The sequence below is a fragment of the Sander lucioperca genome, chromosome 7 (genome assembly GCF_008315115.2).
Source record: "Sander lucioperca isolate FBNREF2018 chromosome 7, SLUC_FBN_1.2, whole genome shotgun sequence".
Taxonomy (NCBI): domain Eukaryota; kingdom Metazoa; phylum Chordata; class Actinopteri; order Perciformes; family Percidae; genus Sander; species Sander lucioperca.
This window is the reverse complement of record NC_050179.1, coordinates 28764849-28782629: the sequence shown is the minus strand read 5'-3', so window position 1 is coordinate 28782629 and position 17781 is coordinate 28764849. Positions and strand designations below refer to the sequence as shown.

The following is a 17781-nucleotide window of genomic DNA, read 5'->3' as shown; positions in this document are numbered from 1 at the left end:
GAAATTCTTTGTAAAAAAAAAAATGAAGCATGATTGTGCAACTGCATGGTCTCTAGTTCTAATTTCGATAGCGAAACAATTCAAACGGCTGTTTGAAAATCAAGGCATATCAAGGCAATCAAAGTCATGACGTACACTTTTCTGCAGTGAAATCAATGTTAGTGTCCAGAAAGTACAAACACTCAAAATGCTGCAACACTTGGTGTACTTTATAAAAAAAAAATTCTGAGATGTGCATTATTTGTATTAAAAAGGCTGAAATGTGTAAAAACACTGGTATGATCCATTGGAGAGCAGTTCTGTCGGTTCTTTGTGCTTCTTAGCGCAGCACATCCAGTAAAAGAGAAGCATGAACACCAGGAGCTGTAGGACTGTCCTGCTGGAAACCCTTTATAGAAATTATTATTTCTACACGAGACGACAGGTGACACACTAATGCAACCTGAACGCTGCCCTTTTCCTTCTTTAACATCCCATCTCTTCCTTTTTTAATGCCGATTCAAAAACTGAGCAGCGAGTTTGGACGGACCAACCAAGCTGCCAAGGAATATCAATTACGTCTTACTTTCTAGAGGATTTTTAGGTTACACTTTACTTGAAGGTATCTACATAAGAGTGACATGACACTGTCATGAACACGTGTTCATGAGTGTCATGTCACTCTTATGTAGATACCTTCAAGTAAAATGTTACAGATTTTTATTGCACTTAGCCAAAGTTAGGAAGAACGTATGAATGAAATCATTGCTTCCTACTAACTTCCAGTAGGTTTATTATTAGAAGTTTTAGTTATTGTGATGTAAGGACCGTCATAACTCTGCATTTTCTCTGGGATATCCTTTTAATCGTGTGCGTTTGTGAAATTAAATCTATTGGTAGATTTTATTCCAGGGAGGGACTACATTAATATGACGTGACGTGTGACTTCCGTTGACCAAATTAACCCACCATCAGAATTTCTGTTAAGCCCTACCAAATTGTTTTGGCAAACATATAAGCCTGTTAGAAAAGCATCTACGTTAAAAAGCTATACAGTGATTTTAACGTAATCTTTAATAAATAGTTGCTTCGCTGCAAAGGCCCGACCACCTGCCTGTGTTCTGATTCTGATGGGGGTTGCTGGGGTGGGCAGAGACGCGGGGGGGGTGGGGGAGATTTGGGAGAAGGTGTGATCAGTCAGACCTCGAAACCAAAAACAGAACTTCAACTAAATGGACACACTGAGTCTCTTATTTCTTGCTGCGCAGCCGTTTGGACTGTCGCGGGAGCTCCGAGCTCTTTCTGGTGCGTTTGAGTGATGCCCCCCCCTCGCCCTCTGGCTCTCTGGATAGAGACGCTGCGGCGGCGCTGCCACTGGCCAACACCGTATTGGCCGTGGTGGCGGCTGCGGCGGCCGCGGTGGCCACAGCGCCGGCGCTGCTGGATGTGGAGGGGACGGGGGCGCCGGGCCGGGCTCCGCCCAGGGCGGCGGCACTGCTGTCCATCAGTTCGCGGAGCTTGTGCTCCAGCTCGGCGAGGCGGGCGTTCTGCTCGCCGATCACCTGGGTCTGTTCCAGCAGCTTCTGCTCCTGGTCCTGCAGCTGCTTCTGCTGCTCCAGCTGCTTGACGCGGATCTCCTGCATCTCGCGGCGCAGCACCGTCATCGACGCGCCGTTCACCTTCACCTGCTGCTGCACCTTGGTCATCTCCGAGCGCGACGGCGTGTTCTTGGCCAACAGGGACATGGTGGTCAGGGAGGTGGATGGACCGGCCACTGTGGGAACAGGACACAGGGTCACAGCTCTTTAGGAATTTACGGTTACACAAAATAAACTAAAAACAAGCGATCCATCCCAGCAAAATAAAAAATGCAGCAAGACAAGACCTTTTATTTGGGTTTAACATTAGCTACATTAGCAACATTAGCTCATAAGGGGTATGACTGATGGTAATTATCAGTTTTATGTTCCTTTAAGATTATTTTTTGGCCATTTTAGGCTTTTATTTACAGAGGACAGCTGAAGACATGGGAGGGGAGAGAGAGGGGGGAATGACACGCAGCAAAGGACTGCAGATCGGAGTTGAACCTGCGGCCGCTGCGTCGAGGAGTAAACCTCTATATATGGGCGCGCTCTCCCAGGGGAGCTGCCCAGGCGTCCAGTTTTATGTTCATTTAAGTACAATGTTTTATGATAATAAAGAGGCGTGGTTTACATTATCTGCATCACAGAACCGTGATATAACCAAAGGATGTATCTGGGATTCATTCAAAAGTTTTATTTGTCAGAATAATAAATACATGAAGATTTTTTTTTTTTTATTTGACTGAAAGAGACAATTATATTGTTAATTGCAATCATTTCTGAGACAATTAATTGCATGTTAAAATGTGGGAACAAGGGGACTCAACCCATGCCAAGAATGTGCCCCAACTGCAACTAAAAATTAATTATTTTGGTATTGATTAATCTGTCAGTTATTACTTCAATGAATTCATTTATAGTAAATGAATGCATGCATGAATCTTCAAATGTCTTGTTTTGTCCAGCCAGTCAAAAGCCAAAGATATTTAATGTACCATGATATGAAACAGAGAGCCTCACATCAACGTGTGTGGTATTTAAGGTTCATAAATGACTTTGGGAATCAGACTCGTGTGTCTAGAAGCATGAAAGAAGAGCTGACAGCAGCCTTACAAGACAGTGGTACTGTAGGTGAATCATCAGAACAAAAGATTGAAGGGTAACTACCATTTTTATCAACCTGGAAGTGACTGATGGGAACAACAATCTTTGACATTGGTCCAGTATTAAGCGAGATCGCTGCAGTCGGCAACTGAGAAACAAGCTACAATGTAAGATAATAGGACAATGGTCCAGCTTGTATTTACCTTCACTAAACTGCTCGTTTTGCCGCTGACAGGCTCAGATTAATATTCTAAGTGTCTGACAACATTATGGAAAGGATTTCTACGGAGGTCGACCTTTCTGTTAAAGCGTAAGATCCTTTTTTTAAACAAAAACATCCGTGAAAATTGTGTTTGCTAAACCCACCAGACTCCATGTAAATAAACAGTAATTTTAGCATCATAAAATACATTTCATTCAAAGTCGGCAGAAACAAAATAAAACTACGAAAAGACATTTGGGGTCATCTTTCCACTTTTCCAACCATCACAACTCTAGTTTTGGTTGAAATAAACACATAGTTTACCAATTTACATGTGAAAATATATTGGCTCTATACACGCTAAAAGTATTGCTTTTTTTAAATGGAGTCTGGTGGGTTTAGAGCTAGCGACTTCAGAGCCGTTTCTGGTTAAACAGAAAAGGTCTTAAAGCGGTTTTAAAGGTCTATCTCTGTAGGGATCCTTTCCATAATGTCAGACACTTAGAATATTAATCTGAGCCTGTCAGCAGCAAAACGAGCACTTTCGTAAAGGTAAATACAAGCTGGACAATTGTCCTATTAACTTACATATCCTTTAACAACTCAAAAGATCTGGTTCCTTTTTGTAAATCATTGCTTATTTCATCTATAAACAGTGTCTCAATTGAATTTTGAGTAAATGTAATATATCACAAAATACTGTAAGAATTTAACATGATTTAAAATGACCCATATCAAAGCAATGATGGCTAAGGCTCATGGGTATTATAGTATTGTAACGTGTGTGTGTGTGGGGCAATAAGTTTATTGAGCAGCACTTTACTGTTCTTCACACTACATCAGCTCCACAACAACACTTCCTCATTTTCTCAATCACATGTAGCTGAACCAATCAGACGCTAGCAGAACTGAGACTGTGTGGTAAATGTGAGGAAAACCACAGAGGTAGATTCATAACTGCTGATGTAAATAATTACACATATACTGACTGTGTAAACACAAATATGTAAATAGTTAACTGTATAAACATTGTAAATAATGTGTTTGTAAATTAACTCAAATATATGAATTAACTGGTAAACCCTACAGTATGTAGAGCCACCTGACACCAAACTGACAGAACATACACGATTTCTCAGAAACAAAGAAACTTCACACTCATGGTCAGAACATACACTGGTTCAATGATTCATGAGACGCCTGTGTTTCTGGAACATTAAAGTAAGCATTAATATACTTTGAAATGGGAATTTAAAGTGGGCAGAAACACTTCCACAACCAGCTACTCATCTTATTATCTGGACATATTTATTTGTATTGGAAACAATGTCTAATGTGTACATGCATCACAGTACAAGCTCGTGTTTTCAGATATTTTAGCCATAACATTTTTTATTTTTTAAATGTGAAAATAAGCATCCAGTGCTGAATAGACACTTTTTCCGATGTTTTGTCAAGTTTCTTTGTGCTATTTTGACATTTTATTTTTTTCCCCCTCGTTTCTGAAGCTCTTTCTGACATTTTTGTCACTTTTTTCAACATTCTTTTTTCATTTCTTTCTTCAAATGCTATCAAATTGAACCCTCAAATTCAATGAAAGTAGTGAATTGATTTTCCAGGTTATTTTTGTTTTTTGAAAAGTTGGTTGAAAGAAACCCAAAATTCTGATATAGAAGCTTTTAGAAAATGGGTCATATTTGACCCGAGGACAACAGGAGGGTTAATCTAATTCTAATTATCTAAACATTCAGCATCGTACAGTGAAGCCTCCGACCAGCCATGCTGTGTGTTCTGTCACCATACTTTCTTTCTTTTTAAACTGTGACTGAAACCACAAGAGCTGCCATTTTTACTACATACCTGTATTGTCTTATTGAGAGCTGCTATGGGTGAACTCTAACTTTATGAGCCAGGAGAAACACATGTGCATTACCTGGTGTGGAGCCAATGAGGCGTCCGGACAGGTCTGCCCCCGGCAGCTTCTTCTTCAGGATGGGCACAATCTTCTCGTCAAAGTACTCCATGGCCATGGAGGAGATATCCCTCAACTCCTGCAGAACCTCGTGAGCTCGCTGTGGGGCCCGAGTGGAGTTCACGTAGCGCAGCACGCGGTAAATCTCATCTATCACCTGATGAAACACACACACAGCAAATCAATCAAGAAAACCAGAAAACACACAACAGATATGACTGAAAAGAGGCTGAAAGGTCACTGGGCTCTCTGCTGGCCAGGGTGGAGAAGTGCAGCCAGCTTTTTCTGAGAAGAGCTGAAAAGCTCAACAATTTGTCCACTTTTAAACCCTATTTTCTACCGTAAGAAAACCTCATTCAAAGATCACACTGACATTTGTAATAAAGCTCACTGAGCTGTACGTTGTACAGTTCACTCCATACGTCGAGACAAGGATGGTAGACTTTGAAAAATTGATATAGCACTGAACATTTCTGTTTTTAACGGTAGAACTGAGCACATTTGCCTAAGACTAGCAAGTTAGGAGAGAATTGTGGTGAACGTTTAGGAAATGTTCACGGTGAGAGGATATTAACACATTATTTCAGATCAGATCTTCATTAGATTACATTACATTTAGCCTTACTAAACGTCAGGTCTTTGGCGGGTAAATAATTTTTAATCAATTATTTTATTATTAAACACAATCTTGATTTTATGTTTTTAACTGAAACCTGGTTAGACCATAATAACAGTGATGCTGTCCTCATTGAGTAAGCTCCCCCTAACTTCAATTTTATGAGTGAGAATAGAGCAAATAAGAAAGGAGGTGGAGTCGCCATTTTGTTTAACGACTCGTTCCAATGTACTCAAATATGTTATGGAAACTTTGCTTCTTTTGAATATGTGGCTCTTCAGCTAAGGTCCCCCTCTCGATCTATATTTCTAATTATCTACAGGCCACCTAAATACTGTGCATCCTTCTTTGACGACTTTAGTGGACTGCTGTCTTTAATCTGTATTAACTTTGACTGTGTAGTTATTGCTGGTGATTTCAACATTCATGTTGACAACCCCCAGGATAGAGGGACAAAAGAACTGTGTTGTATTTTTGAGAACTATGGACTGACTCAGCATGTGACGGAGCCCACACACAACAAGGGGCACACTCTGGACTTGATTATCTCGAAGGGTTTGAACATTTCCAAGGTTGTGGTGACTGATGCTGCTCTCTCTGATCATTCCTGTGTTTTCTTTAATGGCACTATCTCTGTGCAAAAAAAGTGTCCAAACAAAGTTAATAAGAAAACGGTATATCACTGACAACACCAGTGAAACATTCATTCAGCTTTTCTCATCCACACCCACCCTCTCAGGGGTCTCAGTCACTGAGCTTGTAGACAATTTCAATTGTAAAATTACAAATGTTATTGATGCCATTGCTCCCATTAAGGTAAAAACTGTCTCTGATAAGAAAAGATCTCCATGGAGAAATGCCATACTGGTAAGAACAGAAAAAAGAGAGTGTCGAAAAGTAGAACGCAGGTGGCGAAAAACTAATCTCCAGGTCCACAACAACACCTATAAAGAGAGACTTCGCACTTATAATTTGGAACTGAGGAATGCAAGGCGGTCCTTCTTCTCGGACATTATTGCCAAAAACAATAATAATTCACGTGCTTTGTTTGCTACTGTTGATAGGTTAACCAACCCTCCAGTACCAGTAGCATCGGAACTTTTATCCAAAAAGGCCTACAGTGATTTTGCCACCTTCTTCAATGACAAAATTCAGAAAATTAAACAAACAGTTAGTGCTTCCATATCGAGTACAGGGTATGTGTTGTCACAGTGTCCAGGCAAAACAGATTCCAATATGACCCAATTTCATATGATTAACCGTAAAAACCTGGAGGACATTATACAACATCTGAAAACCTCCTCCTGCTGCCTTGATATTCTACCAACGGGCCTTTTCAAAAATGTTGCAAATTGTTTGGCTACAGATCTTCTACAGATTGTAAACATGTCTCTTCTCTCAGGTATCTTCCCACAGGCCCTGAAAACTGCAGTCATTAAGCCACTCTTAAAAAAGAACAATCTAGACACGTCACTAATGAGCAACTATAGGCCGATATCAAACCTTCCATTTTTAAGTAAAATCATTGAAAAAACGGTTTCTCAACAACTCAACCTTTTCTTGTCACTAAACAACAGTTTTGATGCCTTCCAGTCGGGTTTTCGACCACACCACAGCACTGAGACGGCTCTTGTTAAAGTCTTTAATGACATCCACTTAAACAAAATTTCAGTCTTGGTATTACTTGATCTCAGTGCTGCATTTGATACGGTCGACCATGACATATTACTAGACCGATTGGAAAACTGGGTTGGCATTTCTGGCTCAGTACTAAAGTGGTTTGAGTCTTATTTAAAGAGTAGGGACTACTTTGTGTCTATAGGGAATTATACATCTGAGCATACAAATATGACGTGCGGAGTTCCCCAAGGCTCAGTTCTGGGGCCTCTCCTGTTTAACATCTACATGCTTCCACTGGCTCAAATTATGGAAAACAACAAAATAAGTTACCATAGTTATGCGGATGACACACAAATTCATATAACCTTATCGGCAGGGGACTATAGTCCAATACAACAACTGACTAAGTGCATTGAACAAATTAACGACTGGATGTGCCAGAACTTTCTTAAATTAAATGAAGAAACAACTGAGGTGGTTGTTTTTGGAGCAAAAGAGCAACGATTAAAAGTCAGCACTCAGCTTCAAACGATAATGTTAACAACAGACAAGCCAGAAATCTTGGTGTAGTCATGGACTCAGACCTGAATTTTAACAGCCACATTAAGACAATTACAAAGTCAGCCTATTACCACCTTAAAAATATATCAAGGGTTAAAGGACTTATGTCTCAGCAGGACTTGGAAAAACTTGTCCATGCTTTTATCTTCAGTAGACTAGATTACTGTAACGGAGTCTTTACAGGTCTCCCTAAAAAATCAGACAGCTGCAGCTGATTCAGAACGCTGCTGCTCGAGTCCTCACTAAGACCAAGAAAGTGGATCACATCACTCCAGTACTGAAGTCTCTCTACACTGGCTTCCAGTGCCTGAAAGAATTGATTTCAAAATACTTTTGCTGGTTTATAAATCACTAAACGGTTTAGGGCCAAAATACATTTCTGATCTGCTACTACAGGATGAACCCCCCAGACCTCTCAGGTCGTCTGGGACAGGTCTGCTTGTTGTCCCCAGAGTCAGAACTAAACAGGGGGAAGCAGCATTTAGTTTTTATGCGCCACATATCTGGAACAAACTCCCAGATAACTGCAGGTCTGCTGCAACTCTCAGTTCTTTTAAATCAAGGCTAAAGACCTATCTATTTGATGTTGCCTTTCTTTAAATAACTGTTCATTTCTTATACTGAAGTTGCATTGTTGACACTGTATGACATTCTATATAAGCATATAAAGAGAAATTCCTATTTTATCTGCTTTTATATATTTAACTGTTTTAATTGCTCTTCAATGTTTCATTTCTTATACTGCACTGTAACTTTTATTCTTGTATTTTATCTGTTTTCAAATTTTTTAATCTGTTTTCATGTAAAGCACTTTGAATTGCCCTGTTGCTGAAATGTGCTATACATATAAAGCTGCCTTGCCAACATTCTTTTGGCAACGATAGGATATTTACTGATATCTTTAAGTCTGTTACGATACGATACGATTAAATTCAGGGGCCTGCCATCGATATGAGAGGATATATGCCCATTTAACACAGCTCCAACTCAAAATAGCAACTAAAATATGATTTGACAATTTTATTAGTGAGGTCTTCCAGACATTTAGATTGAAAACAAACTATTCTCTTTAATAAAAACAATGAATATAAAGTGGGAATCTAAAATAAAGGGGAATCTCAGACGATTTGTATCTATATTTTCCCTTTGCATCCATATTATTAGATTGCGGATCACTGAATCGCTATATCGATCCAGATAGAGGCATCATTACACCCCTAGTAGGCATGGGCCGGTTTCAAGGTATACCATGGATTAAAAAAAGTCACGCTTTCAAAACCTCATCATACTGTTTCTGACTGAGTCGTCAGTAACAGAAAGTACAGTTTAGAAATCCCTCTCCCTGCCAGTGTGCAGTGTGTTTAAAAATAAAATACATTGTGTTCAATGGAAAAGAGTTTTTTTATTTTACCCAGACTTTTTCAAAATAATACATTTATAGCTGTAATTGCAATACAGCGATACTGTGAAAGAGTGATCTTTTTTTTGCTGAAGGTTATCATGCTCGATGGTGTTTTAAGCCCCCACCGCCGACTTCAAGGCAGCGTTGCGACAGTCGACTTCAAGGCACCTAACCCTAGTCCCTTCTATGCAGCTCTGCCTGGAAGACGACGTTGGGGGCTTAAAACACCAAACACAATCTCGTACCGGCCCATGCCAAACCCCTAGTACTGGAGAGAAGCCTTTTTAATGCTGCCGTGCGTTTGGCGGAGCTAACCTTTCCAGGGATGAAGCAGCACAGGTTGGAGTCGACGTATTTCATGAAGGTCATGTTGAGCAGAGAGAGGCGCGTCTCCACGGCAGCCAGGATGTCAGCGTGGCGGGCCAGGGAATGGTTTCTCCTCTCCGATTCTCGCCTGGAAACAATTTATGATAAACACACTGGTGGAACAACTACTCAGATCCTTTACTTTATTAAAAGTACTAATACCACACTGTACAAATACTCTGTTATGAGGAAAAGTCCTGCATTGATAATGTTACTTATGTAAAAGTATGTAAGTATTAGGGATAGACCGATTATCGGCCCCGGCTGATGATCGGGCCGTATTTTGGCTGTTTGCAGATTATCTGTATCGGCGTTTTATTTAATATTGTTTTTATGACACCCCTCCCTATAATGTCCCTTCAGAAACATGAGTGTGATGTCACTAGACCCCTGTCATTGCAGTTTTGGTGCATTGCTTGTACTGGTGTGATACTGACCTGGGCAGCTGGGCTTTGACTTGCCTCTGGCACAGACTGTGGTACCGCTCCACCTTCAGGAAGCCCTGGTTCAGGACGCGCTGGCAGATCACGTCCATGCGCTTACACACCTGGAGGAGACGGACAACATTAAATAGTTGGACAACATTAAATAGTTGAACAACAGGTACTCGGTTTGATGACTATGTACATAAGGGTAACAGAACTGTACTTCAGTGGTTGGTGGGGTTCAGAATCTTTTTCCCGGCCACCTCAGCACCAAGATATTTGTCTTTTCTAGGATTCTTACTAGCGATGTTACGTTCTGTGCTGAGGTTTCGAAGCAATGCGTCAAGAAATCCCGGAAGTTTTCCGTGAGCGCGTATCGATGCTTGTACCGTTTTGGGAGAAGCAGTGGCAGCAAAAACTGTCCTGTCCTGTTAGTAGTGTCCTGAGGAGTGTCCCGGGACAGTCAGACACGTCCTGTGACACCCAGACACTGTCCTGTGACTCCATGGGACAGTCATGGAGTCGTAGTAGTTTTGCATTGGTGTGTGTGTCGATCTCTTTAAGAGAATAGCAGGGCTGGCATGTGTGTGTGCGTGGGGAGTGTGGTAGAGAGAGTGACGGTGCTTATCTTCAGAGTGATTAGCAGCTCTAGAGTCCTAGTGAGAGAAACAAAGTGTCTCCTCTGTTCTTTCTGACCACGGTGGGAAATCTGGAGCAGGAAAAGTTAACCCTCTTCTTGATTTCATGTTGTTTACGTAGAAGGAGATCCAGGAAATGAGTCGGGGGAAATGCAACGCTACCAAGCCACGGCCGAGCGGCGTGCGTCGCTGCGCCGTGTAGTTACAAGTTTTGAGAGGTGCACGTCAGGCTACAGTGTAGGCTCCGTGTCTCCACGTACCTACATACATACCCTTCGACTTAACGCAGAAGCATAAATTGGCCTTTAGCCTACAGCATCTCCACCTAGCTAGCGGAAAAGTAGGTGGCGGCATGCATCCTTAACGGTGGTTTGTAGCATAGACAGTATAAAATATGGACGTCGTCGTCACTACTGTGTGTAGTGTTAACTATGCTAACTAACTGTGTATTGTGAACCATGTGTAGTGATTAAAACAGACAACAACTGTGTCTCAAAGACCGGGCAGCAGCAGCCAGACATTGAGAATCCACCGTGAGAGGTGATGATAGTTCCAGTCACTTCGTCATGTATTCACTTCGTTGAAACAAGAGAAGAAAGCCTCACTGATGTGAAGAACAGGACAGAGAAACATATAGAAATGCTCTCTGCCCTAAGACTTAGTTAAGGCGGCATGTGTGTGTTGTTAAGGCGGCCGCCTTAACTGCAAAGTGCTGCAGGAAACACTGGGTTTTGTTAATTGGGGTTTCATTAGTCTATTTCCACGACGTTCCACTTCCAGGATTGTTCAGGTGCCGCCGGAAATTCCGCCAGATGTGCTCCTTTTGGCCAGATGTCCGTCCCTGTCCTCTTTCTCTGTGTTGGTGTTCTAACCTCTGGTGGATTTGTGAGGACTATGGTTAACTGCTCCTCAGATCTCTGCAGGGTAAATCAGACAGCTAGCTAGACTATCTGTCCAATCTGAGTTTTCTGTTGCACGACTAAAACTACTTTTGAAGGTTCACATGTTCCACCAAAACATGTTCCTTCCTGAGACTGACACTATTTTGCAGAGGCACCGTGGCTCCGTCCGGTGCTTAGCTCCACCCAAGACGATTGTGATTGGTTTAAAGAAGTGCCAATAAACCAGAGCAGGTTTTCCTCTCATCCGCTGTGGAGGAAGGTCTGGCAAAGCCACACTAGGGTTTCATTTACTCAAGCATATTATACAATTTTGTTTATCAAATGGTCAGAAATTACAGGAAAAGGCATAGATTTCTGCCAAATGAGGTAACAGAGACTTGCATTCACTGTACACAGACCGATCATGCGTACAGTCATGCACAGTAACCCCCCCAAAGGCCCATTCTGTGGGAAAACCCTGAAAGACTAGCAAGTATAAACTGTGTACTTTACTTTAGGCTACTATCTGCTGGATAACTGAAATAAAAACATTTTAGATATATTCACTCCACTAATATAATCAACACATGCATGAAAGCATGTAGTCCTTTGACTCAGACAGTGCAGTAGTGTTGGCAGTAGTGTGTGCTGCACATGTGATCAAGAATGCACTGTGCATGCAGATGGTTGTCATTTTACTGAAATCATATTTAATGGGATACTAAATGACATGTGATGGTAGAGTGCTGCTGAATGCAGTGCAGCTTACGATTCAATGTTCATACTTTTAACCACAACATGCCAAAAGACCTAGTGTTGCTTTTGATGTGTGTTCCTCTTAGGGCTAGGGGTTGGCTAAAGCAATACTTTTAACACGGTGCCTGAACAAAAAGAAGAGCACAAAATGACAGTAGGCGACATTGAAGAAGGGCTTGTTTATTGCTACGGCCATATGGTCAAAATTAAATGATTTATCAATGATGTAATAATAACTTACTCCACCAGTAAATTGCTGTTAAACGACAAAAACAACCACTAGATGGGAAACGTGTATTTTACAATAACTTTCAATGCACCGCGAGGCTGGCAAGGCGAGTTTCAAGTGAACGCACCGTCTGTGTTGCTTTTCTGACAACGGCTGCTGCAGACTGTTGTACGGCCTGGTGTTGGGAGTCCTCTACAGTGAAATACAGCCACACTTTACACTTAGCCGTCAGCATTTTAAAGGTGCTCTAAGCGATGTCACACGTTTTTTAGGCTACAACATTTTTCGCTCTGGTCTCTGTAGACAGTCCATAGACAGTATATAAACTGGACCACCAGATCCCGTGTCTCTGGACGGAGACCAGTGAAGGCCGTTAGAAGCTCTTTCCCGGTGATGGCTGAGCGTTACTGAGCAGCCTCCAACTGAGAGAGACGACGTAAATGTGACGTAGCAACCTGTCTGAAAGTTGGAAGTCTTCTGGTAGCTGTGCCAAGAGAAATCTCAATCATTCCCAATCTAGCAGAGATGGAGAGCGTAGGTATATGTAAGGAGATAACATAGACACAGGCTAATTATTGATCACTAAAATGATAGTTAACATTAGTAATTACACTTAAACAGCTAATGGAAGTCCAAACTGCCTGAGAGCTTCTCCTGTACTATACGGTAATTCCTCTACTATGAGACAGTAAGTCTGGTGGTTATGACCCAATCGTTAGCCTATTTTTATAAAAACGTCTGCTACGGAGCCATAACGTGAGCTACAAGGTAATGGAGCCTTTTATTAGGGCTGCCACCTCTTAGTCGACTAATCGGTTGTTTTGGTCTTAGTCGACTAAGATTTCTTTAGTTGATGAGTCATTTTTTATGCTTATTCATGCTTAATTACTAATTTCCAAGAAACTTATGAGCACATTTCTGGTAAACACAATATTTAAAGTGGTGCTTAGGGCTGAACGATTAATTGCATTTGCGATAATATCGCGATATGTTAAAACGCGATTTCCTAATCGCAAAGGCTGCGATTTGGTCACATGACTCACGAGAGCAAATCAGTCTGCACTCCACAGAGAAAGCATCAACTAGCACGCTAACGCTACGCCGTACCTTGAGCTGATTTCTGTCATTCAAACAACTCTGAGTTGTAGTTTAAAACTTTTACAGCCATTTTAATAAAATGAAGGGTTTTATTCGGGCTTGAGTCCATACATGCAGTTAATGGATACAGGCACACAGAACTCAAGGCTCGGTTGGCAACAATTAGCTCTGATTAGCTGTTAGCTCCGGTTAGCAGTTAGCTCCGTTATAAAGATATGAGTGGAGGAGCTGCCACTGAGAGGGGTAACAACCAGACTGATAAATGACGTTCAGGGAGCTTTCACAGCAGCGTGGCCGCGGTGTTTCAACAGTTTTATTAGTACAGTTAATCCCACGGCAAGAACACCAGCAACTAGCTAACGCAACGATAGCCTCTCTGAACAAGTACACACGGCAGCACGTAACTTCACGAGGGGGAGGGGCTGGAGGCAGCTCCTCTCTGTGCACTGTAAAAAATACACGTGTGTGTGTGTGTGTGTGTGTGTGTGTGTGTGTGTATAGATATATACTATATACTATATTTTTACTTATTTAACTGTCTAGTGTGTAATTGTGTGTTCATACTATAAATTATTATATTATTATTCTTTGTTGAATAATACAGAAGACAAAGAGCTTAAAAAAAAGAATCGAATCGCAATCGCAATATTTGGGGAAAAAAAAACGCAATTAGATTATTTTCAAAAGTCGTTCAGCCCTAGTGGTGCTTTTGCAGGATTAATTGTGGAGAAAGTCAGTTTTACAGATGGTTCATTAACTACATTTATATTGTGCTTTTCTAGTCTTAATCACCTCTCAAAGAGCACAGCTCTCTCGATTACATCAACTAATCGATTAATCGACAAAATCATATAAGTGTTAGTCGACTAAGAATTTCTTTAGTCGAGGACAGCCCTACCTTTTATACATTGTCGTGTTTCTTTAGAAATAAACAATGGACAAAAAAAGTCTTTAAACGCTTCAGATGTAAAGTTATTCACTGTCAAAGTGACGCCAAAATGAATGGCAGTAAATGGGATGCTAACGTCGGGTGATCGTTTGGTAGCATCAAAATGGCGCCATAGGAGGTTTGAGTTCTGAAGCGAAGCTTACCCCCTTGAGACAGCCCAGGCTCCACAAACGGCAACAAAAACGGGACGACGGGATGAGGAGGAGGGAGGGGCGAGCTAGCCTCCGTTTTGTTTGACAATACTTAGAACATCAACAAGAAGTAACGTAACCCAACATCACTTAGAGCACCTTTAACCGTGTTTAATCCAGCTGCTAGCTAACGGTAGGCTAACGTTACCGGTGTAACATGTAGTGTTAATTAGCATGACTTGCAGCGATGTTTCTGTTGCCTCTAACGTGCATTTCGGAGCATCAGAGAGCAGCGCAGATATTTAAGTGGCACCAAAATGAGGCACCGCGTTGCTATTCGGCCCAGTAGATTCCGGTCGTTAAGGCACCGGTGCCGTATTAGCACCGGGTCTCGGTACCCAACCCTACTTAGAGCTGGCCAATACATCAATATAAATGGATATATCGTGATATGAGACTAGATATCGTCTTAAATTTTGGATATCGTAATATGACATAAGTGTTGTCTTTTCCTGGTTTTACAGGCTGCTTTAAAGTGAAATTACTTTTAAGAACATTCCAGACTGTTCTATTATTTGCCTTTAACCACTTAGTCATTATATCCACATTACTGATGAATACTTATCACAAATCTCATTGTGTAAATATTTTGTGAAAGCACCGATTGTCAACCCTACAATATCATTGCGATATCGATAGATGTATTTGGTCAAAAATATTGTGATATTTGATTTTCTCCATATCGCCCAGCCCTAATTTCTCTCAAAAATAAGTTCACTAGAAAAAAAATCTCCTTTCTTCTCCATCTTAACTTCCCATGGAAATTTGTCTCTCTTTGCAACACTACTCCTGCAAACTATTCACCAGTGCACAGTGAACAGGAAGTGTACCCATCTCACAAGGTGCATGTGCACTGACCCATTCATTTACCATGTTGGTTTGGATCAAATATCGGAGACAATTAGACAAGTACTGGCTAAGAGTCTGATTTAGTGTACACTGTAGCAAGAAGAAAAACTGAGGAGTCATGTTGCAGATTTTGTACATGTCTTACTTTCATCAGAAACATGCAAACAGTCATGGACGAGGTTGGAGCCTGTCAAATTACAATGTTTTCCCTCAGTTGTTATTATTAGACACTAAGGGTGTTAACGGTACATGTATTCGTACTGGACCGTTTCGGTACAGGGCTTTCGGTACGGTGCACATGTGCACCGAATGCAATCTTTTGTGTGCAGAACATAGGTCAATTTTCGTGTTTCCACACGAACATATTAAGTGGCGGAAGTCTCCGCGTTCAGCGCAAATCCCGCCCTGCAGCTGATTCTAAAGTTTTCATTGGTCATGTCAATATGTCAATCACTGTACAGATTGCCTACACCAAACACTGATCTCTAAACCTACCCGCCGTCACTGTAACCTAAACCAATGAAATCGACTGCTGAAGTAGTTTGGGGAAAAAAATAAAAATCACACACCGTGCGCTGTACAACAACATAAACGGAACGCTTTAGCCCAGTCTCTCGCTAGCTAGCGTCATGGCCAATGCAGACAAGCCCATAGACAGTATGGACAAGCCGGAGCTTGAAGAGCCACCCATATCATTAAGGTCTCCTGTTTGGGAACACTTTGGTTTCCCAGTGAAATACGTCAATGGACAAAGACTAGTCGATAAGACGAAAGCAGTGTGCCGACGTTGCTCAGGAATGATCCGGTATGTTTCTGGCAACACTTCAAACTTGTTAACGCACTTGAAAAGGCATCACGCGAGTGTGAACTGAAACTGTTGATTATGCACTTTACACTTTGGAAGAGTTATATATATTTTTTTAATATGAGCAGGCCTACAAGCTGGGATTGGTAATGCTGCACTGTAATCCATAGTTTATTTTATTTATCCATTTATTTATATTTTTCATTATATTTTATTATATTGGTTTGAGACAGAGTATTTTATTTAGTGGAGAACTTTGCAGCAGTATTTTATTTCTTATTCTTTTTTATTTTATATATAAATTATTTATTATATTTTATTAAAAGTGTTTAAAAAAGTGTAAACAAATTGTTAAAAAAAGTTTATAGTAATAAACAACCTGCAGTTTAATGTTTGCATTTCTTTCCCTTACTGTACCGAAAATGAACCGAACCGTGACTTTAAAACCGAGGTACGTACCGTGATTTTTGCGTACCGTTACACCACTATTAGACACGTTACACACAGGCCTGGATTACACACACATGCTCAGTACCTCTACATGCACTAATGGAGAGATGCCAGAGTGAGGGGGCTGCCCCTGGAAAGGCGCCCTGAGCAGTTGGGGGTTCGGTGCCTTGCTCAAGAGCACCTTGGCAGTGCCCAGGAGGTGAACTGGCACCTCTCCAGCCTCCAGTCCACCACCATATTTTGGTCCGTATGGGGACTTGAACCAACCCAACTCCCTACTGAGCTACTGCCACCCCATATTAGATGAGGCGGAACATTTTGCATAGCAAAACGCTAATAAGGAACACGGCTACAACAAAGTCCACGTGCACTTGTATAAAGCCCTGCAAAAACCTCCATGTATGTAACTAGCCAACTATGCATGTAACGTTAGCAGAATTAGTTAAAGGGACTGTTGAGAGAGCTGCAGTGAAAAGCACAGGAAACTGACCAGTGAATGATTTCCAGCAAACCTCACTAAAGTACAAATCCAAAAGGCAGGACATGTGTGAACTGCAGGGATATCTACACAGTCACACCCAGGATCTAACAGTTGGGTTCAGCATCAACATTCATCTTGTGGTGTGTTTGTGTGTCTGTGGTGTAACGTTACTCCGGTGTCTGCTTAGCTAGGCTGCCCTGCTCATTAGCTAACAGCGCAGTGAGCACTGCGGGCCATGGCTGCAATTGACGGCTGCACAGACATTAAACACAGGGTCTAAACAATGTATACAATTATTTCTGCGAATAATTTACATAACTAGTATCCAACGATACGTGCATGTGGCTAACACTAGCTTTGTTCACCTTGTAGGTGGCTTGTTTTTTAGTCTTACCGAGCGCAGCAGGCTGATTTCGTCGTAGGTCAGAAAATTCAGAATGGCATCGATGGCCACAATGGGCAGTCCTAACAGCGGGTTGTTCTGGTGCGGCTGGTCCGGTGGAGGGCTGGACTGTCTGGGTGACACCGCGTCCGAGTCCAAGGACCCAACACATCCATCAACTCTCTCTACGACGGCCGCCATCTTGCTTTGCTAAGGAGGAGACGGAAGTGACGCTGCATAGA

The 17781-nt window shown here is 41.6% G+C and overlaps 1 protein-coding gene and 1 long non-coding RNA gene across 2 annotated transcripts in view; one reads left to right on the top strand and one right to left on the bottom strand.

Moving 5' to 3' along the window:
* Positions 1-2689, top strand: part of LOC116050371 — a 23025-nt gene extending 20336 nt beyond the window's left edge. The window contains exon 3 of the long non-coding RNA XR_004105078.2: positions 2679-2689. This is a non-coding gene — a long non-coding RNA (uncharacterized LOC116050371). The remainder of the gene's footprint in view (positions 1-2678) is intronic.
* On the bottom strand, positions 485-17781 carry fbxo28 (F-box protein 28). The gene is made up of 5 exons (XM_031300372.2): positions 17552-17781; positions 9843-9952; positions 9355-9493; positions 4802-4997; positions 485-1753 (listed from the first exon to the last, which is right to left on the bottom strand). The coding sequence occupies exons 1-5, from the start codon at positions 17738-17740 to the stop codon at positions 1230-1232; spliced, it is 1158 nt and encodes a 385-aa protein (XP_031156232.1). The 5' UTR covers positions 17741-17781; the 3' UTR covers positions 485-1229.